We start from the raw sequence: 24328 nt of genomic DNA on the forward strand, positions 1-24328 counted from the left end.
TTTTTTTTAGAAAACGTTAAGATTGAATTCAAATCAAGTACAGTATTTCAGAAATCTTTCAGGTGAAGCCTAGCTCTGGTTGCTAGGCAACCTGACAGACTCCCAAGCTGGGACCAACTCGCCTCCCACACTTGACCATCTCTCCAGTGGTGGGACGCGGAGTACCCATTGGTTCGCATCTCCTCTCACTTAGCCCCAATTGGTCGGAGAATCTCTCACTCCGCTCCCGTTGGCTCTCGCCGTCTCTTGCTGCTCCGTCATTGGCAAGTTGGCTCTCGTGCCACCCCACGTCAGTCTCTCACACCACTTCCTCGGCCCTGAGACTTTGTCCCCGCCCCTTCCCCCCGCCCTTCCAGCCACGAGGGAAAATCCTAGTGAGTCACCGCCTCTAGTTTCCTTTTGATTGGTAGAAGCCGGACTAGGGGGCGGGCGCTGCAGGGCAACTCTACTGGCCGTGATTGGCTGCTGGAGCCACCGTCCCGCCTCCCAGCGACTCTCGGCGGTGCCGGAGTCGGGTGGGTTGGCGGCTATAAAGCTGGTGGCTGAGGGGAGGCGCCGCGGACTGTTCTTTCGTGGCTCACTCCCTCTCCTCTGTTGCCTCTCGGTCACGCTTGGTGAGTGTCCCGCGCGGTGGAGTAGAGCTAGGCTGCGGAGGTGCAGCGGGCGTGTGTGGGCTAGACGGAGGCGGTGTCCTTGACTAGGCCCGAAGGAGCTGGGGCTCTGGGTCAGGACGGAGGCAGGGACCTTGCCCGGGAGGATGGGGCACCGTGAGTGGGGCCGGGCGGGGGCTCCCTCGCCAGGGACCTGAGGCCGACCGTAGCGGATCTGAGAAGAGCCGAGGACACAGGCGAGTCGCGGAGGGGAGAACGCGAGAGGGCGTTGAGGTCTAGGTGTTCTAACGACATAGGAATTGGAGGTGCCAGAGAGGCAGCTGTGACCGCCTAGAGGGAAGTGGGGGGTGTCAGGAGGGTAGAGAAGAGAGTTGGGCTGCCGAGGCGTTTCCAGAGCCTTGGTTAAGGGTGGACGCCAAAGGATGGGTAAGATCCTCTTTAGACAGGCTGGTAGGTTCGTAGGGGGTGTGTCCTGCTGCCACATATAGAGTTGATGGAAAGAAGGGAAGTGGGTAGAATTACTTTTCTTCCTCAGCTCAGGTGCAAGAAAGCGTTCACAACCGTGATTTAGACCTGGCTAAGTATTGGGGCTCAGTCTGTACTAGCTTCAAATCGCATAGATCACTGCCTCCCGCCTTCGTGCCTCCGTATTTTTTTTATGTCTGCGTTTTAAAAAATAGGCTTCCTTGGTGTTCTGAAATCCCACATCTCCCTCCTGCTAATACCTTCAGGACTAGCTTTAGGTGATACAATGTAATGGGCAGGCACTCACAGGGTCCTCACACAAATAGGTTTTAGATTAAGCTAAGGATATTTCAAAGCAAGTATATGGAGTCTTTGAAAATGCATGTCCGGCCTTGACCAGTGGTAGAGAAATGATTATTCTGATCCACTCTGGAGGAGGGATTTGGGGGACAGATAATGTGAGGTTGTGCCTGTTTGTCATGTTTGTCCCTGTGGCCTTAACCTTAAGGCATCACTGGCTGCTTTCACCGCTCACCTCTGCTGCAGCTCCCCACCTTCCCGAGGATGATCTTGCCACCTGCTGCAGTAGGATGATGTGTTCTGGCTGCTGCTAACTAACATTTGCTCTGTTTCAGGCATGAATCATGAAAAACAATTGACAAGATAAACAACAAAATTAAGACAAATGGAAGTGCTCCTAGAGTTAACAGATTTTTTCTTCTGAGATGGGTTTTGGACTTTATTGCACAGATACTATTAGATGAGAGGCAGTTGAAAGTCCTTAACATTTTCCGTGTCAGTGGTTCTTTGCACTTGAGACACCTAAGCAGCTTGTGTTCTTTAAACTTTATTTTAAAATTTCAGTTATTTTTGTGTGGAGAAGGGAGCAGGGATAGCATACCTTATGGGAAGAGAGAAAGGCTTTCTTTGTGTCTACCTTTGTAGATAATTCTCACCTAAGTTTGTAAGTTTGCCCTTTATTCAACTGTAGTCTAGTTCAGCTCAATTCTAGTATAAACATCAGTAACCCCAGCACTCAGAAGGTATGACCTATGCTGGGGGGAGGGAGTGTAAAAGGATATTTTATGTTTGGAGACATAGGCCACATCATTTGGGCCTTGTTTTAATTTTGTTTCTCATCTTAAATATTCCTCCAGATTGCTTTTACATCTTGTTTCTTTTAACTGTGGATTGATTTTGAGATTTTGACTTAGATAGCTTTTCTCAGAAGAAATAAATGCAAAAACCCTAGATATTGTTGTAACATGGGTTTCCTGGGTCCTCTAGAATCATTTAAAACCTGGTTGTATCTTCCAGAATCCAGAATTGGATATGAGATGTGGCTTGAGAAGTTTGTTTTGCTACATATCAAAATCTCCAATTAGTTTCATTTAGAAAGGAATATAGCCTTATAATTTTATGCTGGGTTACTGTGGAACCAAATATCGTAGAAGGATGTGTGATATTTTTATGTTTTTCAAGAAGGTAGTATAGATTTAAAAGGCTGCGATACATATTACCTGTCCTAATGATAGTACTATATATATATATATATATATATTTTTTTTTTTTTTTTTTGAAGCGGAATCTCACTGTGTCTCCCAAGCTGGAGTGCAGCGGGGTGATCTCAGCTCACTGCAACTTCCGCCTCCCAGGTTCAAGCAATTCTCCTGCCTTAGCCTCCCGAGTAGCTAGGACTACAGACCACCACACCCAGCTAATTTTTTTGTATTTTTAGGAGAGATGGGGCGTCACCATGTTGGTCAGACTGGTCTTGAACTCCTTACCTCAAATGATCCATCCGCCTCAGCCTCCCAAAATGCTGGGATTACAGGCATGAGCCACTGCGCCTGCCTAGAGCTAGATTCTTAATCTCTTCATCCTAATGCATGGTGTGTGTTGATGTTGACTTAGTGTCTGTCAACTGAGTGTAGTTACACCAGTAGAGGAGAGGCTACTCTTTGAAAGCTTGAAGTCTTGTCTTCATCTTTGCAGGCTTTGTGGTTGTGTGTGGGTGCATATGGGAATGATTGTAAGACCAACAAATGTTTTCTGATTCCATATGGGCTTCTTACATTGTTCACCTTGGAATCTGTGAACATTGAAACCATTTGCCTTGAACCATAGCAGTAGAGAGCCAGTTTCTTTAAACTAGACACTATGGTGCCTACTCTGGACACGCTGCCTATAGGGAGCCCTGCTCTGCAAGGAGCAGTAACAAATTTTAAAAAAAAAAAAAAAAAAAAAAAGTGATAGCAGAAAGCACTTACTACTGAGGGCTGCTACAAGTATTAAATCGAAAAGATTTGTCCTCTAATAGTTATAACTCCAAATTCAGCCACTGAAAAATACAGCAATTGAGTACCCTTTACTTCAAGATCTCAAAGGGATTTCAAAAAATCAAAATATATAGCCCCTCTCCCAATAGAAGTGTAGGAATCCTGTATGGATAAGAAGACTGCCCATAACTAGTTTTCCATAGAGAGTAGGCTATGTAGACTTGGGTATGAATGACCTACCTCTGTAGAAGTGCAGGTCCCTGATTAGAAAACTTATTTTCTGTGTGATTTATCAAGGAAACCTTCCAGGAAGAGGTGACTTAGAACAGGGCCTTGAAAATGAGTAGAATCTCTGATAGGCAGACCTCCTCCTGGGAGGAGGCAGGAATGTCCATGCTTTTTACTTGGAGAACTATACCAGAGTGTACAGGTTTGAGCAAGTCTTTCTTAACATTAGTTTTTACTTGCTTGCTCCTAAGGAGGAAAGGTTGCCAACTTGTTCTTAATTTCCTAGATTTATCTCCTGTAACAATGAGAAAGATCAACAGGTAACTGTTTATGTTTTATAGTTTATATACTAAAATGTGTAGGTGATGAACTTCTCCAACCACTTGTTTGAATCAAGGCTAAGGAGGGAGCCAGAAGGAGGTATTCAGAACCCTGAGTAAACTCCAGAAGAAACCATCATTGCATAAATCTGATTGGCCCTAGACAATTCTTATCATTATTGTGTTTTAGTCTTTGCCCGACTCAAAGTGCCTATATTTTATCCCAGGAGTCTGCAAACCTGCTTTGCGGTAACCTGCCCAGCTACTTGCCCTTCATTAACTGCTTCTTGACCCATGTTGATTCCCTCTGTCACTTACTCTGAAAAGACCTGTTAGAAATAAGCTTGTCATCTGCTTGAGACTTTGGCAATACTGGTTTAGCCAGAATGGAGAAATCCTTAAGTAGCACAGCAGTTCTGTCTGAATCTTCTATTTGTTTCTTCTTTGTTCTCTGTGTCTCTCCCACCTAACCTCTCTTTCCAATTTAAGTAATCAAAATAGAAAGAGTAGCCCAGGCAAGGTGGCTCATGCCTATAATCCCAGCACTTTGGGAGGCCAAAGTGGGTGAATTGCTTTAGCCCAGGAGTTGGAAAACAGCCTGGGCAACATGGCAAAATCCCATCTCTACAAAAAATACAAAAATCAGCTGTGTATCGTGGTATGCACCTGTAGTCCCAGCTACTTGGGGGGCTGAGACAGGAGGATCACTTGAGCCTGGGAGGTCAAGGTTATAGTGAGCAGTGACCATGCCACTGCCTTCCAGTCTGGGTGACAGAGAGACACCTGTCTCAAAAAAAAAAAAAAAAAAAAAAAAAATTGAGGGAATATAGGCAGTTCAAGGAAAATTTCCTTGTCACAAGCAGTGTCAAATGCATATACATACATGAACATCAAGAAGAAATATTATTTAAGTAGTCTTAACATGGAGAAGGAATCATGTTTTTCAAGAACTGGTCTCTGTAGTCTGCTTAATTTGCAGAAGACAAAGGCATAATTTGAGATAATAAAGAACAAAAGATAGGTTATTTTCTCAAAGTATATATAATACTGTAGAGACATTTTTGGAATATTGTAGTAGTCTTTGCCTACAAAACTTAAGATCTATTTCTTTTCACGGGGCGGTGGGGGTAGGTGGGTAGTAAACTTAGTCAATGAAGTATGGCTGTGAGGAGCTCTTAAATTATGTAATTATGTAAATAAAGTAAAGCTTTACTAAATACTAATAACATCTGAATGTAGTCACCAGTGAATTCATTAAGGGCAGATGCTAAATTTGCCAGTAATTAAATAGAGAGCAGAGGAAATGGTGTATGCTGTGTTAAACACAGAAGCTGTCATCTCAAGTAACAGTCTTTCAAAATAGATGGACTGAAGAATATGTTCCAGTCACCTTCGAAAATTATTTCTACTTAATTTACATAATAATGTTTAATGGTCCTGTGTCTAAATGCTTAATTTTTTAACATAAGCACTAAGGGGGAAAATCACTTTCTAAAAGGTTTGGAGGGTGAAGGTGGCAGTGTTGAAAATGTTTAGATCTTGCTAGAAAAAATACCTTTGTATAAGAACTAAGGTAATATTCAATGTATTAGTGCTTTATGTTACAAAGTGTCTTCACGTATGTTACCATCTCAGCAGTCCTTCACAATGATCTGAGGAGGGCAACTGTATTAGCTTCATTTTATCGATGAGGAAACTGAGGTCCAAAATTGGTGCCAAAGCCACAATCTCTTATATGCAGTGCAGGCTCTTGAATGCATAGATCTCTTTACTCTAGGAGTTTGCTAACTCGTTACAACTTGTTTATATTCCTTTCCTCCATTTCTTGAAAACCTTGGTTTAAAGCCTCAATTGGTGACATGGGCTTCTTATTTCCTTGAGGTTTTTTGTTTTTTCCTTCCCACAATAGTGATCTTCTTATATCCATTTATTACCAGGACAGAACCTATCACTAAAAGGGCTAAGAAAATCAGGTGGAAAATGTGTTATAAGCTTTAAGTATGTGTTTTCTAAGCAAATGTCAAATTCTATTCTGCATAATGTAGTTGGATAAGGAATTGCTTATTTTAACTCACTTTGAGTTGGATTCATTAGTATTTGAATTTGGGTAGTGATTTGTAACTTTAAAAGCAGTTCTTATTTGAAATTCCTAGTGCCCGAAGGAGGAAACAGTGACAGACCTGGAGACTGCAGTTCTCTATCCTTCACACAGGTATGGCATCCTGTCATGCTACTTAAGGAAAGTATTCCTCTCTAATGGAAGGAAGAAATTTTGGTATCCTAGAGCGAATAACAATTTGTTTGTGCCATATGTTCTTAAAACCCCTTTTAGGGTTCTGCCTTATCTTTAAAATTTTGTTAATGCTGTAATGCTTCAGGAGACTAATTTTGTGTTTATTAGACTAATGTTTAAAATCTAGAAACAAATTTTAAAAATTAGCGTTCACTCATAAGAGAAAAATTGCATATAATAAAATGTAACTACATGAACTACTTAATCAGAAACAATCAGAGGTAAGCATGTCTGCCAGTAATGCTTTTTAAATTACAGCCTCAAAAGATATGTATCTGGGCTGTGGATGAATGTTTAAAATTATGTGAGAATGGGCCAGGCGCAGTGGCTCACATCTGTAATCCCAGCACTTTGGGAGGCTGAGGTGGGCGGATCACCTGAGGTCAGGAATTCGAGACCAGCCTGGCCAACATGGTAAAACCCCATCTCTAGTAAAAATGCAAAAAAATTAGCTGGGCATGGTGGCAGGTGCCTATAATTCAAGCAGCTTGGGAGGCTGAGGCAAGAAAATCGCTTGAACCCGGGAGTCGGAGGTTGCAGTGAGCCGAGACTGCGCCACGGCACTCCAGCCTGGGCAAGAGTGGGACTCTGTCTCAAAAAAGAAAAAATTATGTGAGAATGGACAGTAATTGCAAATGTATTTCAACTGGTAATCTAATTATTTGCAGCCAGTGCTTTCTCATATTGCCAGGGAGTGCTTCTCTTACGATTCTGCTTTTCTTGTATTTCAAGATTATGATTTCCTATGGATGTTAATGACGTTAGATTAGAAGTCTAGTGCAATTTCATTTATTCAACATTAGCATCTACCATATGCCAAACAGTGGGCTGGGTACCAGGGACACAAAAATGAAAAAAGCACGGTTCCTGCTCTCCAAAAGCTCCTTGTTTAATGCAGAGAGGCTAAGCCTTAATAGTAGAAGAGAAACTTGGCAGAGTTATTGAATTTTCCTTATCTGAAATGCTTGGGACCAGCACCGTTAAAGATTTTGGATTTTTCTGAATCATGGAATATTTGAGAAAACATACCAGTTGAGCACCCCTAATCTGAAAATCCAAAATATTCCAATGAGCATTTCCTTTGAGCATCATGTTGGTGCTCAAAGAGTTTCAGATTTTGGAGCATTTCAGATTTTGCATTTTTGTATTAGGAATGCTCAACCTGCAGCATCTTGACAATGGTTAGATATGCAGTTTGGAAAGAACTGTTGGCCTATGATAGAGAAGAGAGCAGAGGCAGAGCTCAATTAGGAGGGACTGATGCTGAAGTCCTTCCCCAACACAGCCATTGAGGAGCTAGATTAGGACTTCCCTTACACCAGTATCATCAGCTAGTTTCCCTCCCCTTTTTCTCCCCTTTCCAGTTCTCTTTCATTTCCAGATTTATTCTCAGAATAACTATATAGGTCTTTTATGTATTGTAGGCAGGAAGCATTCAGAAAACATTAACAAGGCTTCCTTATCTTGCTTTACTGACTCTGGAAATAGGATATGGAGTTTCTTTTGTCCACCAGAGGGAGTGAGCCCTCACTTAAATGAGACTTGTTTAAGACTTTAGTCGTCTCTTGGTACTGCTTTGTTGGAAAACTTGAAAGGTTTACAAAGTTCTCTGAAAGTTGCCTTTTCTCTCCTTTTTTAAGGATGGAATTTTTTAAAAAATGTATATATTTTATTATAATTACAGAGTCTTCATTATTCTCCTTAGACTTATTTTATGGTGAATATAGTACTCTGAAAAATAAAATGCATTATCTGCAAAAAATTAAAAACATATGTAAGTTTTTTAACCCTCAGATTTTTAAAATTATATTCTACTTAGAAAATTTTTGTGATTTGTCTCTTTTTTTTTAAATTAAAAAAAAATTTTTTTTTTTTTGAGATGGAGTCACACTCTGTGATCTAGGCTGGAGTGCAGTGGTGCAATCTTAGCTCACTGCAGCCTCCATCTCCCAGGTTCAAGCCTTCCTGCCTCAGCCTTCCAAGTAGCTGGGATTACAGATGCCCGCCACCATACCCAGTGAATTTTTGTATTTTTAGTAGAGACGGAGTTTCACCATTTTGGCCAGGCTGGTCTTGAACTCCTGACCTCAAGTGATCTGCCCACCTAGGCCTTCCAAAGTACTGGGATTACAGGCATAAGCCATCACACCCGGCCTCTTTATTCTTAAATAGTGAATTAACCAAAATATTCTATTCTCTGATAGGGTAAAGAGTGAATACCATAATGTGAGCACCTCAGACCTATAGCTAGTCTTTTTTTCACCTAATTTATACCTAGCTATATCTAGCCATATTTGTGAGAGCATTTGAAAGGGCAGTGTAAGAGCACATCCTCAATAGGATAGTTAAAAGTAACATTTGCTGGGCACGGTGGCTCACGCCTGCAATCCCAGCACTTTGGGAGGCCGAGGCAGGTGGATCACTTGAGGTCAGGAGTTTGAGACCAGCCTGAACAACATGGTGAAACCCCATCTCTATTAAAAATACAAAATCAGCTGGGTGTGGTGGCATCCACCTGTAATCCCAGCTACTTGGGAGGCTGAGGCAGTAGAATCGCTTGAACCTGGGAGGCGGAGGTTGCAGTGAGCTGAGATCATGCCATTTCACTCCAGCCTGGGCAACAAGAGCAAAATTCCGTCTCAAAAAGTAACATTTGAAACCAGAAACAATTTTCTGTTCTTCTAAATGTCATGAAAGCAGTTATTTCTCTGTATTAATTTTCCTGTCAACTTACTCTCTTTTCTCAATTTGAACCAAAGGCTAAATATTTCAGATTAGATGGCTTTTTACCAAGAACATAATGGGAAAAAACATTGGCTGTCAGAAACCCTCAGAGGATCAGTAATATTGACTGAGTTGGACAATGTAAAAATGATTTTTTCCATCAAGGTCAGAATTGTGATTCACTTTCCATTTGATGTATGTGGGTTATTTTAGTTAACCTACATTTTTTGTTTGTTTGTTTGTTTTCAAATGAAACAAGTCATGTAGTTAATGTAGGACATTTAGGAGTCATAGAGTTGTACCTTATTTTAGGAGTACTATAATATAAAGAATTGATCAGTGCTCATCAGACTATGACAAATACAGATTAATTCTGAAATTGAAGCCTTGCATTATAGCTTTATTTTATAGAGAATTGTACAAGCATTACAAGGATAATTAAATATGTTGCCAGTGTTGCTGCGTGATGCTCTTAAAAGACTAAACTGAATTTATTAGTGAGTACAAGTATATTGCAAACTGGTTTATACCTTCAAAACGGTATATTAACCTGTTCATTTTATTTCCAATAGTGTTAAAAACAACTGAGCCAGGCAAGGAAGACCATACTGTCTTCAGCATGTTTAAAGCAGTTTGAAGAGTTGAAAATAATCTAAAGGGTAGCCTTGTGGGAAAGGCTGGGAAGGTGGTTACTCCTACTTCAGTGACTTAAGAGATCATATGTAGCAGCTTATATGCCTATGGACTAGTCTTTTTCTGGCAACAGTAGTTGTAGGGCACTTTCTGGTGGACTATCCGGTATCTTATTTTACTATAAACTTAGAATTCATGCCTAGTGGCATATTAGACAGCCCTTTTATATTTTCGTTTCAACTTCAGCAAAGTGGGAACCAACTTTATCAAAAAATTGATGGGAAAAGTTTGTTGAGGCTCAGAGTAAGGATAGATGTAGAGCATTTCAAGCACCTCATATCAAGAAAATCAGTAGTCTTCCATCTGAGTTGTAGACACAGGAAAGGAGTTGAGGATGAATGGAGTAGGAATGTAAAAGCCTTATCTTTATCCTCCCCAGCTTTAGGTTTTAACAAGAATGAACTTCCCTTAGTCTTTCTTTATGCTCCTGTCCCTGAATGTTGGTGATGACATTGTTTTTCCTGTATTGAATACAGAAATATGGCCAGTACTTTAAGAATTAAGAGGATATAATTGGGAAGTAGATTGTTGTGTTTAGGGGTTTTCCTTTCCATTGTGGAATTGAGTAGCAGCAGTATATATACTATGTCTGGTAAAATGGGCCATACGGTAGTCTAAGACATGAGAAGACCTTAAGAAACTTGGATGTAGTTGAGGTGACCAGACTATTTAATCTGCTTAGGTGCCACAGCAAAATACCATAGAGTAGGTGTTTTAAACAGCAGGTATTTATGATCTCATAGGTCTTTAGTCTGGAAGTCAGAGTGCCAGCGTGGTTGGTTCCCAATGACGGCTCTTCTGGATTGCAAGTGGCTGTGTCCTCACATGGCACAGGGAGAGTATGAGAGCATGAGCAAACTCTTGTGGTATCTTCTTATAAGGGTGCTGATCCCATCATGAGGGCCCATCCTCATGACCTCATCTAAACCTGATTATTTTCCAAAGGCCCCATCTCCAAATGCCATCACATTGAGAGTTAAGGCTTCAACATATGAATTTGGTGGGGAAATACAGACATTCAATCCATAATACAGGCAGATATTTGGGAAGTAACACAGTTGAAGCACTGAATGCTGTATTTTGTACTATCTGAAGAATCTGGGATATAATAAATTTAAGATGTTTCATTGCCAATTAAATTAAGATACAATGCTTTTTTGATTACTTAGAATGTTTTAAAGAGCTCTTTTAGAGTTAGACATAGATTTTTGTCATGTGTCACTTGCATATTCAATAAGATGGAAAACACACAAAGAATTGCTAAATTTCACATATTTAGAGTCTGCCTTCTGAATTGTTTTTGGAGTCAGAGTTATTAATACCTGTAATTTTCCATTAAACATCCTCTGTGCAGCCAAGAGAATTGGTGATGTAGCATTCCTTTCAAGAGCCCAAAAACGAATGGGAAGCTTATGGTGCTGACCTTCAGCTTCGCGATTATGCAAAGCCAGCCTACTTTGACTCCTGCTTAGGGATTCACCACCTTCTACTTCCTTCCCAGTCCGTTTGGTTCCTAGAGTGTGAAATGAGTGCTTCAGTATCATATCTGAGAATTTCTTTCAGGCTGTTGACTGTCAGCTGCAAATGTCATGCTGGCAGTTTTGTTATTGTCCCATGTGTAAGCAATGACAGCATCATAATTGGCTTCTGTCTGATAGCAATTGTAAGAGGAATCCCAGTTTCTGAAATGTTACCCAAGAAAGTGACTTTTAATTGACAAAGTATGATGGTGTAGAAGGACAAGCAAGAAATGCAAAAGGTAATTTAGAAAGGTTTCATGGGTAAAATGTGACCTATGTGATCTAGGGCTATAAAGGATTTCAATAAGCAGAAGCACAAGGTGGGTTGTTGAAGAAAGCACTAAATTTTTTGGATAAAGAATATAATAATTTGAGAGTAAAGAGTAGAGGGAGGATTATGTAGGTAAATAGTTGTAAGATGGGGAAAGATTGGGTAGTATTTAGCATTTAGCCTTGATTGTTGACTTTAGTATAGTTCTCTTTGTGTGTTTTCTAGTATAAATTGCATACATGAAAGTTAAGAATCTTGTGTTAAGTCCCATATAAGAAGGAAGTAGATAGGAAGACCAAACTGGAAAAATGTATGGAGGTGTTTGTGAAATGACAGGAATGAAAGCAGCTTGTCTGAGCCTGATCTCTTCACTTCCTCAGTGGTGGTTCTGAGCGCTGGTGTGGCTGAACTCCACTTACCAGGGAAAAGGGCATAAAGGAAACAGGGTTTGTGTGGAAGAAGTGGGGTAGAACAAAGTGGAGAGGGTCTCTGTTCATTTAGTGTATCTGGCAGTGTGCTTGTCAAGTGATAAAACACTTGAGAATAGAAATTTGGAATTCTATACATTTTCTTCTTTCCCTAACATTTAGTCAGTTACAGTTTCTGCTAGTTCTTTTGCTTTTTCCATATTTTTGGAGGCTGTTCCTCTTCACTCCACACATAGTAATTGCTCTAGTTCATGACCCGTGTCTTATCTGGACTGCCATGTCAGCTTCCTAACTCAACCATTCACAGCACCAGTGACTGTAAAACAGCGTTAGTGATGATAAAACAGTGGCTGTCAAACTGTTTTGACTGTGGCCCCCAGTAAAAAAAATATGCTTTGTATTGCAACTTATGTATACTTTATGTATGTATGAATAATTAAAACAAAAGGTTGATTCAAGAAAAATCTTTACGTTTACCCTGTGCCATGCAATTCTATATCTTGTATTATTTTCTGTTTCATTTTTTTAAATGTGTGCTTGCCATCCACTAAATCGATTCCGGAGTTGGAAAAACACTGACCTGACAACTAATATCACCATGTTATTCCTTTTTTAAAACTCTCCGATGGCTTCTTACTGTCTTCATGATAAATTTGAAGCCTTCAACATCAGTATACCAGAACCTTCATGACCTAACCCTTACCTAGTTATCCTAATCTATTATTTACCTGATCTACTCACTGGGGCTCATGTTTCATTCCAACAGACAAATAAAGCTTTTTGTAATTCCTTGTAGTCTGCCTTTCTTCATGCTGTCCACTCTGTTGAAAATCTACTACCCTCCATTTCTTCAGTGCGTTACTGCTTACTCCTACCCATTCCTGGGGCTCAAGTTAGGCCCCTATAACCAGGATGATTTTCCTAACACTCCTTGCCCTACCACCAGGCTGGGTTAGGTAGTTCTCCATTATATAATGTGACTCTCAATGTTGTTACCTGTTTATTATTATGCGTTTTTCTCTTATTATCCCATAAAATAGTGAATATTTGGGAGGATAAGGAAGTCTCCCATTAAACATCCATAATGTTTAGCATGTAACATGTTGATATTGTTTGGATGAATGAAAAAAAAGAAACAAAAACAATTCTTCTGTTTGGAAGGGAGACACAACTGGTATCTCTTAAGTCTTTTTTTTTTTTTTTCTTTTTCCCTCTACAGACAAGGTCTCACTGTCACCCAGTGGTGCAATCACAGCTCACTACACCCTTGTACTCCTGGGCTCAAGTGATCCTCCTGCCTCAGCCTCCCTAGTAGCTGGGACTACAGACATGCACCACCATGCTCAGCTCATTTTAAAAAAATTTTGTAGAGACAAGGTCTTGCTGTGTTGCCTAGGCTGATCTTGAACTCCTGGTCTCAAGTGATCCTCCTGCCTCAGCCTCCCATTTGCACCTGGCCCCTTAAGACCTTTAATTGCAGAGTGGCAGAGGACAAATGACATAAATATAGGATTTGGCTTTCATTTTTAAGTATCAAATTAGTGGTGGGTTGACAAGTGATACAGAATGTTCATGAATCAGTTCAGCCCAGGTAACTCATAAACCAAGACCTTTGGGTCAATGAAATTCTGCCACGTAAGTGGCACCATCCAGTGATGTCATAACTAAAAAGGAAATTGAGTTGTAGAATTTTAGGTTTTAGGATTCTTTCTCTAAAACTGAGGAGGTGTGCCACTCTTCGGAGCCTCACAACTACATTTCATTGGTTCTTATGCCATCTGGGTTCTGGTTAGAGGGCTGATGGAAGTACTCAAGAAAGATTAGAAGGTGGGAAGAAGGTACCTGTCTTGTTCTTGTCAGTGGCAGCAGCAACAGTGGGACTTTGGGTCTCTGGGTTCCAGCTCAGCAGCAGAGGTGCTAGTACTGTAGCTCTAGCAGCTTCAGCAGGAGTGCAGGCTCATGGGATCTGAAAACCACCTTTCCCACTTTGTTCTTCCAGCCCAGCCAACAAGTTTGTAGCTATTTCCCTGCATTAAAACTCCCCTCTGTTTGAAATATCTGGAGTAATTTTTCTTTTCCTGACTGATACAACCTGTTGAAGAAGCTGAAGCTCTGATAGGTTAAGTGCCCAACAATGGTCTTGTGTAGCTAGCAATTTTTGTTACTATTGGTAAGTAAATCTAGACACCACTTTTTAGTCCCTTTTTTAAAAAAGAGGACTGGTTTATCTGTGATGAATAAATTATGTATGTATGTATGTATGTATGTATTTTTGGGACGGAATCTCACTTTGTCACCAAGGCTGGAGTGCAGTGGTGAGATCTCGGCTAACTGCAAGCCCCTCCTCCTGGGTTCACACCATTCTTCTGCCTCAGCCTCCCAAGTAGCTGGGACTACAGGCGCCCGCCACCACGCCCAGCTAATTTTTTTGTATTTTTAGTAGAGACGGAGTTTCACTGTGTTAGCCAGGGTGGTCTTGATCTCCTGACCTCATGGTCTGCCCGCCAAGGCCTCCCAAAGTGCTGGGATTACAGGCGTGAGCCACCATGCCGGCCTGATTTATTTAAACTTTCAGGTGGTCAGGTAATTCTGATTTGTCAGCCGTATTTCTAAATTGTCATTGTATTTTATCTTACAGTTCTTTACAATGTAGAAAATCTTATTTGAGTGTTGTTTACCTCTAATAATCATGTTTTAAATCTAGAGATGCCCAATTTTGAATAAAATGAAAGCGTTTCTAAAAGACTATAATTTTAAATGATAATATTCCATTTGTATAATAATTGCTACTTCACATGTACACAATTGACTGCCCTAAATACTAAACTTAAAGAAACTAAACTAATACTTCAGGTGATTGCTAAACTCTTAATATCTATTTCTCAATTTCAAACTTGAAAACCAGCAACTTATAACCTAATACAATGTTTTTTTCTGTTTCTCCTTTCTAAAGCTCTTTCACCATGCCTGGATCGCTTCCTTTGAATGCGGAAGCTTGCTGGCCAAAAGATGTGGGAATTGTTGCCCTTGAGATCTATTTTCCTTCTCAATATGTTGATCAAGCAGAGTTGGAAAAATATGATGGCGTAGATGCTGGAAAGTATACCATTGGCTTGGGCCAGGCCAAAATGGGCTTCTGCACAGATAGAGAAGATATTAACTCTCTTTGCATGACTGTGGTTCAGAATCTTATGGAGAGAAATAACCTTTCCTATGATTGCATTGGGCGGCTGGAAGTTGGAACAGAGACAATCATCGACAAATCAAAGTCTGTGAAGACTAATTTGATGCAGCTGTTTGAAGAGTCTGGGAATACCGATATAGAAGGAATTGACACAACTAATGCATGCTATGGAGGCACAGCTGCTGTCTTCAATGCTGTTAACTGGATTGAATCCAGCTCTTGGGATGGTATGTTACATGCCTATTCCCCTCGTCCCCCAAAATTTTTTTCTGAGATTCAATAGACCCAAATGACACTTTAGTTAATGCAATATGCAAACTTCTGTAATTTATACTTGTTTGGATATATTAAGAAAGATATTATACCTGTCTGTTGTTATCTGAATTGTGAATTGGTTATCTAATCTTGTAGGACAAATGGTCTATTCAAAATTTAGTCAGATAGATGACAGAGCCTTGGCAGATGAATTAAAAAAAAAATTAGAGCATTTCTTTCTTTATCAAAGATGGGAAAAGCATATTCTGGGGGAAATATAACAGACTTCAGTTTCCATGTATGGTTATAGTGTTGAATTCCTTCTTGTGAAATAACAAAAAATATTTTTCAGGACGGTATGCCCTGGTAGTTGCAGGAGATATTGCGGTATATGCCACAGGAAATGCTAGACCTACAGGTGGAGTTGGAGCAGTAGCTCTGCTAATTGGGCCAAATGCTCCTTTAATTTTTGAACGAGGTAAGTGCTTGGGAAAGCATTTTTGGTTTTTTTAGCACAGTATGCTGAGAAAGTTGAAAATAGAAATAGGAGCTGTCACTTACTTAATGGTCATTAAATGCAGGTACTACTTGCTAAGAGCTTTATGTGTGTTACTGTATTTATGTTTTTCTTTTCTTTTTTTTTTTTTTTTTTTTTGAGATGGAGTTTCGCTCTTGTTGCCCAAGCTGGAGTGTGATGGCATGATCTCAGCTCACTGCAACCTGTGACCCCGGGTTCAAGTGATTATCCTGCCTCAGCCTCCTGAGTAGCTGGGATTACAGGCATGCTCCACCATGCCTGGCTAATTTTTTGTATTTTTAGTAACAGGGTTTCACCATGTTAGCCACGCTGGTATGGAACTCCTGACCTCAGGTGATCTGCTCCCCTCAACCTCCCAAAGTGCTGGGATTACAGGCATGAGCCACTGTCCCCGGCCTGTATTTAATTTTTATAGCAGTTTTATGAGGTAGGTGGTTTCATCCCCACTTTACAGAGAAGTGGGTTAATGTAGGGTTTAAGTGATAAATAGTAACTTGCTTAGTCAGTGGCAAGTTTAATTTGTCTTCAGTGTAGTAGAGTAACTGTGATCTCTGTTAGAGTTATGAAACTGGCTTGAAAAGTTGTATACCAAAGGAGTCTTAGGACTGTCCATGGATACTGTTATGTATCATTTCACTTTTATTGGCTTCACCTTGTGATTTCTCTACTGTAAGTGGTGAGAATTGATCAGATAGTTAAGAAAAGTCCTTAGATAATTCAATATACTTACTAGCATACAGACATCAAGAAGCAGAAATATATAGACATCTTCCTTTTTGGTTCCAATAGGGCTTCGTGGGACACATATGCAACATGCCTATGATTTTTACAAGCCTGATATGCTATCTGAATATCCTATAGTAGATGGAAAACTCTCCATACAGTGCTACCTCAGTGCATTAGACCGCTGCTATTCTGTCTACTGCAAAAAGATCCGTGCCCAGTGGCAGAAAGGTAAGTTTTACCCATTTTCCTTGGTTTTGGGATCAGTTGAGAGCAGTGTAATGTACCAGTTGAGAGCAGTGTAAGGTATCTTTAGTAAGCAACTACTTTGTGGGCTTTCTTCATTTAATGTCCTTTTACCATTAATTCCTCATTCACCAAACAGCATTTTCCCGTAGTTTCTGGGAAAGTGTAATTTACTAGAAGAGGTAAACTTTGAAACTGAGGTATATCTCTGCAAAAATATTCAGGTCGGTTTACCCCTTATAAGAAAATCAAAGTGGAGTAAAAGAAGGTAACTTGAATTTTGTTTTTTTGAGAGAGGTATTTTAAGAAGGTTTTGGACTACAGTTGTGATTCAGGGAAAACTAATGAAAATGAATTACTAAAGTGATCTTCCCCCAAAAATAATCTCTTTGCACTTGACCTGTGAGTTTGTATTTTTTTTACCGTTGTCATTAATCTAGACATTTGTTGAGGCACTGAAAGGACAGTATTTGAGTTAATGCTATCTTAACACATTATTACATAAAGTATACTTTTTCTATAGTCCAGCTTTGCTTTTTAGAGGTTATGAGAAAGGGTTAAAAATCATATTCAGTGAAAATATCAGTGAATTTAGTGGCTCTGGATAAGAATCATTCTTGCAGTATACATTAACAGAAAGGTGGTTTTCTAACTTTTTATTAGGACCCACAGTAAGAAGTGCATGTTACATTGTATGTGTATGCCAGACTGAAACAAAAATGTCATGACATTACTTACCCTTGCTGCAAGTTATGCAGTTTGCTATTTTTCTACTGTATTTTGTTTTTTAAAATACTCTTCTACTAAAAAAAAAAAAATTCCGAATCCTGACCCACTAAATTGATTATGTAACCTGCTAATATGTATGACTCTTAAATTTGAAAATTAGTGACATGGTATATATTGTTTCATCTTTGAGTGTCTTTTTAAATGTACATTTTAAGGTATAGAGAGGTTTCATTATACAGTATATTTGTGGTTGCTGTTTAAACATATAAAAATATCCTAGCCTTATTCTAAAGTCAAACTTTAAGATTTCATGGCTTATATGAATTTCATAGTTTCCTTGGACTTCTCTTTCAGAGGGAAATGATAAAGATTTTACCTTGAATGATTTTGGCTTCATGATCTTTCACTCACCATATTGTAAACTGGTTCAGAAATCTCTAGCTCGGATGTTGTTGAATGACTTCCTTAATGACCAGAATAGAGATAAAAATAGTATCTATAGTGGCCTGGAAGCCTTTGGGTAAGAGGAGCTCTTATGAGTTTTTTCCTTCTATATTATAGCATTTTTAATATCTGTTAAGCTGTTATTTGTACAGACTGAGAAATTGAGTCAGAAGGATCTTAGAAGTCATCTGGTCTAATCTATGTGTCTCAATCAGTGAAGAATCTAAGTCCAGAGAGGTGGTAGCTTTCATGCACAAATTATTTAGACATTTCTATTCAGATTTTCTGATTTCTTTCTTTCAGCTGCATTCATGTTGTCACGATAAAATAACTGCACAAGGGCCTATATTCACTACAGCAGCCTCTTAACTCCTTGCCTCTCTCAGCACCCCTGCCCCCATGTCCTTTTCCATCCTGCACACTGCCACAGATGAAGTCAGCTTTTGTACTCCACCTGCCTTTTTCTCACTTTAGGCTCCCTAGCATGCTATGCGTGTTCAACTCATTCTGTTTCTCCCCGTATCTCTTGTGTGTCCTTTCTCTATCTGATAAAATTATCTGTGACTTTTAAAACTTGGCTCCTGTAATACCATGACTTTTCTAACTAAATAAATATTATTGTGAACTTGAAATAGTATTCTATTCACTGCCAGTAAAGCTACAGCAGGTCTATTAACCTATTCAAATCAAACAGTCTTAACTTGCTTATGAAAACTTTTGAGAAAAAGAACCATATATGTACAACTGTTATGATTTCTATAGCAATTAGATTGCTGCTACTTGGCTTTTAATAAATGGGAAAACAATTATATACACTTAAAGATTTGAATCCTAATTAGGCTGTTGTTTAGAGTAATAAAAACATAGGCTTTGAACACTGTAAAACTGTAAAATAAATCTTTCAGGGATGTTAAATTAGAAGACACCTACTTTGATAGAGATGTGGAGAAGGCATTTATGAAGGCTAGCTCTGAACTCTTCAGTCAGAAAACAAAGGCATCTTTACTTGTATCAAATCAAAATGGAAATATGTACACATCTTCAGTATATGGTTCCCTTGCATCTGTTCTAGCACAGTAAGTATAAATTTCACCTACTACTTAACTCCCCTTATTTGGTAGATGTTAGATTTCTAAGACCAAATCTGGTGTCAAGCATGTTGGTGGTAGATCACAGAAAATTTTATCTTGAGGCTCTCTAATCTGCTATTGTCCATTGACTTGAAGGATGTATGGGTTGAGGCTACAGTTCTTCCAGAAGTATTTGTTAATTTCATACTGGCTTTCCTGGCTCCATGGTTTTTTTTGTTCTTGACCTACAGTTGAACTACAAATACCTGGTTAATGAAGTAACTTGTTTTGTGGCATGACTTTCACAAGCTCTGTCATTCCCCACAAGATGAAAACTCACATGCTGCAATATTAAAACTAAGTTAGATTCCCTACTGTAATATTAACACTTTGAGTTATATCTTTAAAACTTTAAGTTAGATTCTACTTTAACTTATAGCCTGAATTTTTATTGCTACTTGTATAGCTTCCCACACGTTGTAGCTTTGGATCAAACTTCTTAACTATTGTTACACCCTACATAGGTACTCACCTCAGCAATTAGCAGGGAAGAGAATTGGAGTGTTTTCTTATGGTTCTGGTTTGGCTGCCACTCTGTACTCTCTTAAAGTCACACAAGATGCTACACCAGGTAAGGGCTGAATCTTTCAAAAATAATGTATTATGAACTGAGGCCGGGCACAGTGGCTCAAACCCGTAATCCCAGCACTTTGGGAGGCCGAGGCAGGCAGATCACCTGAGGTCAGGAGTTCAAGACCAGTCTGGCCAACATGGTGAAACCCCATCTCTACTAAAAATACAAAAAATTAGCCAGGTGAGGTGGTGCATACCTGTAGTCCCAGCTACTCGGGAGGCTGAAGTAGCAGAATCACTTCAATCCAGGAGAGCGAGGTTGTGGTGAGCTGAGATCGCACTACTGTGCTCCAGCCTGGGTGATAGAGCGAGACTCTGTCTCAAAAAAAAAAAAAAAAAAAAAAAAGAATGTATTGAAAACTACTGTGGGGAAGTTGATTTTGCAGGCTTCTGCAGGCTTCTCAAGTGAGCACCTGAATCTGTCCTACAGATCATTACAATATTTTAGTCTTCATTACTTCTTCAATAGATTTTTACACTCTGCCCTAAAAATCTACCTTATCCAAAAAAAAAAAAAAAAAAAATTCTACTTTATCTGGATAAAGGATAGGATTAAGTTATCTAATTTTTTTAGGCTTATGGTCCTGGCTATATTTAAGGTCATGTTTGTGCTTTCCCTGAGCAGCAATGAGCAAAAATGTAGAGATAAACTGATGAAAACTTGACATAACTTTAAAAATTATACCATGGGCCAGGTGCAATGGCTCACACCTATAATCCTAACACTTCAGGAGGCTGAGGTGAGAGGATTGCTTGAGGCCAGATGTTCAAGGCCAGCCTCAGCAACATAGTGAGACTCCATCTCTATAAAAAATAATAATAATAAAATAATTATACCATGAATTAATTGTAGACAAGTTATTTATAGTTTCAAATTCTACCTGTTTCCTAACTTGTCTAGTGGTGGATACTCAATAATAGATTTCCAGTCTGAGATCATAGGAGATTTGTCAAATAGGTATCTTATCTTTTAACTAATCAATAGCCAGTAGTTTTAACAAAAATGAAAAGTTGTTTTATCTCATTTGGCAACATTTTACTTAGGCTTCTTTTGGACATGATTTTTTTTTAAAGTCTTTTAATGTTGGAATTATTTACTATTTTAGGGTCTGCTCTTGATAAAATAACAGCAAGTTTATGTGATCTTAAATCAAGACTTGATTCAAGAACTTGTGTGGCACCAGATGTCTTCGCTGAAAATATGAAGCTCAGAGAGGACACCCATCATTTGGGTAAAAATATTAAATGTTCTTTAACCCAAAGCTTATTTGGAGGGCTGATATCATTAAGGATGCTACATATAAGATAAGGATGTCAAGACTTTACTCAGTACTAATCTGATGTCAGTGAAAATTACTGGGATATATGAAACTTATCTTTAGTTTTATTACCAGATGAGTTGTATATCATAACTAATTGTAGATATTCTCTCCCTTTCCTTTAGTCAACTATATTCCCCAGGGTTCAATAGATTCACTCTTTGAAGGAACATGGTACTTAGTTAGGGTGGATGAAAAGCACAGAAGAACTTACGCTCGGCGTCCCACTCCAAATGATGACACTTTGGATGAAGGAGTAGGACTTGTGCATTCAAACACAGCAACTGAGGTAAGTAAAAGAGTTCCTATCTCCGTATCTTAGGGTTTAGGAGACCTAACTGGGATTTAGCAACTTAAATAAATGTCAGTAAAGAAGAGTAATTCATAGTAAGGGCTCTGGGAGTAGATTCTAGCTGTACTATTTCCAATTGTATAAAGTGCTTTGCATTTGAATTATTAATATTTTAAGAATATACAGTAAAGGCCGGGTGCGGTGGCTTATGCCTGTAATCCCAGCACTTTGGGAGGCTGAGGCAGGCGGATCATGAGGTCAGGAGATCAAGACCATCTTGGCCAACATGGTGAAACCCTGTCTCTACTAAAAATACAAAAATTAGCTGGGCTTAGTGGCATATGCCCACTAAGGCTGAGTCAGGAGAATCACTTGAACCAGGGAGTCAGAGGTTGCAGTGAGCTGAGATCACACCACTGCACTCCAGCCTGGCGACAGAGCAAGATTCCATCTCAAAAAAAAAAAAAAAAAAAGAAAGAATATGCAGTATATAACTAGGTTTTATTAAGGATACCAGGATTTAAAGGAAGATGGATGTAGAGAGAAGGTTCATTTGTGGGGTGTGTCTTGGTAAGAGATGGAGTAGAGGGACAAGGATCCTTTCACATCTCATCCTAGATCATGGTCAAAATCTGTCCTCACATTGTCAAGAAGTAACAATCATAGCTATAATTTGAATTCCTGTTACATGCTAGGCACTTTACTTACGTTTTCTTATTTAATCCTTACAACAACCTCCTTGAAGTTTATAAATGATACTGTCCTCCCTTTAGAGATGAGCCTCCAAGAAGTTACATTACTTGCCCAGGATTATAGCTAGTAAGTGTTGAAACTAGGTTATAAACTAAGGACTTTATAACCTTGAAACTACTTATTTATCTGCTTATTACAAGTTTGGTAAATGGATAGTCTTGCTTCTTGCTATTATGCAAATTAGGTAGCAAGTCAAACCACCAGTGTTTGAGTTGCAAATACAAGATGTAACAAGTAAAATACTGTATGTGGTGGGTCTCTGTGGCAGGCTTCCTCTCTCCCCCTATATGGATAATTGTATACTAAATTCACCACAAGGTGAAAAATTGATATTTAGTTCCCTTCTTGAAAAGTTATATAGAATATATATTTAGCATAAACTTCTCCAGAGTTGTCCTTTATTAAGTTTCTTTACAGAAACTTTAATTGGTGCCATGATTCTTGGGGGGGAAAGAATCATAAGAGCCATCAACTTTTTTCCTTTCATTTTAGCATATTCCAAGCCCTGCTAAGAAAGTGCCAAGACTCCCTGCCACAGCAGCAGAACCTGAAGCAGCTGTCATTAGTAACGGGGAACATTAAGATACTCTATGAGGTGCAAGACTTCAGGGTGGGGGTGGGCATGGGGTGGGAGGATGGGAACGGTTGGAGGAATGGGATATCTGGGGATAATTTTAAAGGATTACGTGTTACGTAAATTTTTATGTGACTGACATGGAGCCTGGATCACTATCGTGTACTTGGGAAAGTCTTTTTGCTCAATTTGCTGACATACTTCCTGTTGTGGTCTGGCCAATGCCAAATGTACTCGAATGATGTTAAGGGCTCTGTAAAACTTCATACCTCTTTGGCCATTCGTATGCATGATGTTTGGTTTTTAAACATGCTATAATGAATTGTGTACTTCTGTCAGAAGAAAGCAGAGGTACTAATCTCCAGTTAAGAATTTTTTTAACATGTAAGAATTTTGTACTTTGAACAACAAGATTACAGCAAGTACCTGTGGTTTTTGAAAAACATTTCTAGCTTGGGGAATGTGACCACATTCCCCATTGTGGTCAAATTGGGGTAAAATGTGATATGCATAAACCCTTTGAAAATAGCAAGACAAACATGCCCTTTTTCTAAAATTGATAAATCCTAAAGAGGAAGAAAAAAGGTGGGACAATAAAACACTGGCTCTGGAATCTGGAATGTTAAGTCCAGGCCAGCAGTGACAAAAGTTATTGTAATGACCTCTGAACAGAGAAACACTGCCATTGAACAGGCTTCTGGTATAGAAAACATGGTACCTTCAGGAGCTGTGAAGATAACTCTAGTTGTGCCCCTGAATCAGTTCATGGTAGATTATGCTGAACAACAGTGAGATGTTGTTGGAGGTGTGGATGAGGAAGTTTGTTGTTGCAGTCCTTCTTTGCACCTTATTTTAAAGAATAAATGAAACATTTTTTCTGGTTACCTTTTTAAAAATTTAAAGTGGAAGGGAAGAATAGAGGCAAGGCATTATTAGCTTACTTCTGATGCTTCAGTGTTATAAATTCAACATATAGGCTGACAACCTAAATTCATGGTGTAACACAGCTCTTTTCCTTTTTTTTTTTTTTTCCTGTATCTGTTCAGTGAAAATAAGGTACAACACAAGTTTTTACCTAGTCTGACTAGAAGTATTCCACTTCAAGGTCTGAAGTAGTACTTTTACCTTAAAAAAAAAAAAAAAAAGACGACAACAAACAAAAACTGTCACCAGGATGGATAAGAAGATTGGTTAAACAGTTTTGTGTAGATCTTTTTGGTGCTGAACTATGACATGAGCCTTATAGATTGTAAAATAGAGATAGTTGGAACTAATGTACAGAACTAAATTTTTTAAACTTTATTTGCTGTTAAATTCTGTGAAGTTTCAGTTATCTAAAATAAACACACAAATATGAAATGTAATGTTTCAGATTGCAAGGTAATATGTAATGTAGTGTTTGTAAGATACTCTTGTCTAATATTAACTAGTAGTATTTTGATTTGTACAGTCATAATTTGTTAAAATGACTTCATTTAACATTCACTGATATAGATTAATAATGTAAGTTCTGATTTAAAGAATGGTGGGAAAATGGTGCATGTAATACTTTTGCAACTGTTGGGGAGATCGGTATGTTTTGAAAAGAGTAATTTAACTTTTGGGTGCCAGGAAATGGGTTTTCTCAAAGTTCATTGCCGGCAATGGGCAGGCCTGCAAATACTGGCACAGAGCATTAATCATACACCTTATTAACGGTGAGGTGAATAACTTTGAAATAAAGTTTTAGAGAAATA

At 39.0% G+C, this 24328-nt stretch overlaps 1 protein-coding gene across 2 annotated transcripts; it reads left to right on the forward strand.

Annotated features, from left to right (window-relative positions):
• The first annotated feature begins 487 nt into the window (after window positions 1–487).
• Window positions 488–24328, forward strand: HMGCS1 (3-hydroxy-3-methylglutaryl-CoA synthase 1). 2 transcript variants are annotated; one of them, XM_007961508.3, is made up of 11 exons: window positions 489–614; window positions 6057–6115; window positions 14786–15243; window positions 15624–15749; window positions 16599–16763; window positions 17862–18027; window positions 18857–19027; window positions 19546–19652; window positions 20761–20886; window positions 21099–21262; window positions 22511–24328. In XM_007961508.3, exons 3-11 carry the CDS (start codon window positions 14796–14798, stop codon window positions 22598–22600), a joined length of 1563 nt encoding a protein of 520 aa, XP_007959699.2. In that variant the 5' UTR covers window positions 489–614; window positions 6057–6115; window positions 14786–14795; the 3' UTR covers window positions 22601–24328. The 2 variants fall into 2 exon arrangements, with proteins under 2 accessions (XP_007959698.2, XP_007959699.2); XM_007961507.3 differs by lacking the exon at window positions 6057–6115 and having other exon boundaries at window positions 488–614.

Source organism: Chlorocebus sabaeus, chromosome 4, assembly GCF_047675955.1.
Source record: "Chlorocebus sabaeus isolate Y175 chromosome 4, mChlSab1.0.hap1, whole genome shotgun sequence".
Taxonomy (NCBI): Eukaryota; Metazoa; Chordata; class Mammalia; order Primates; family Cercopithecidae; genus Chlorocebus; species Chlorocebus sabaeus.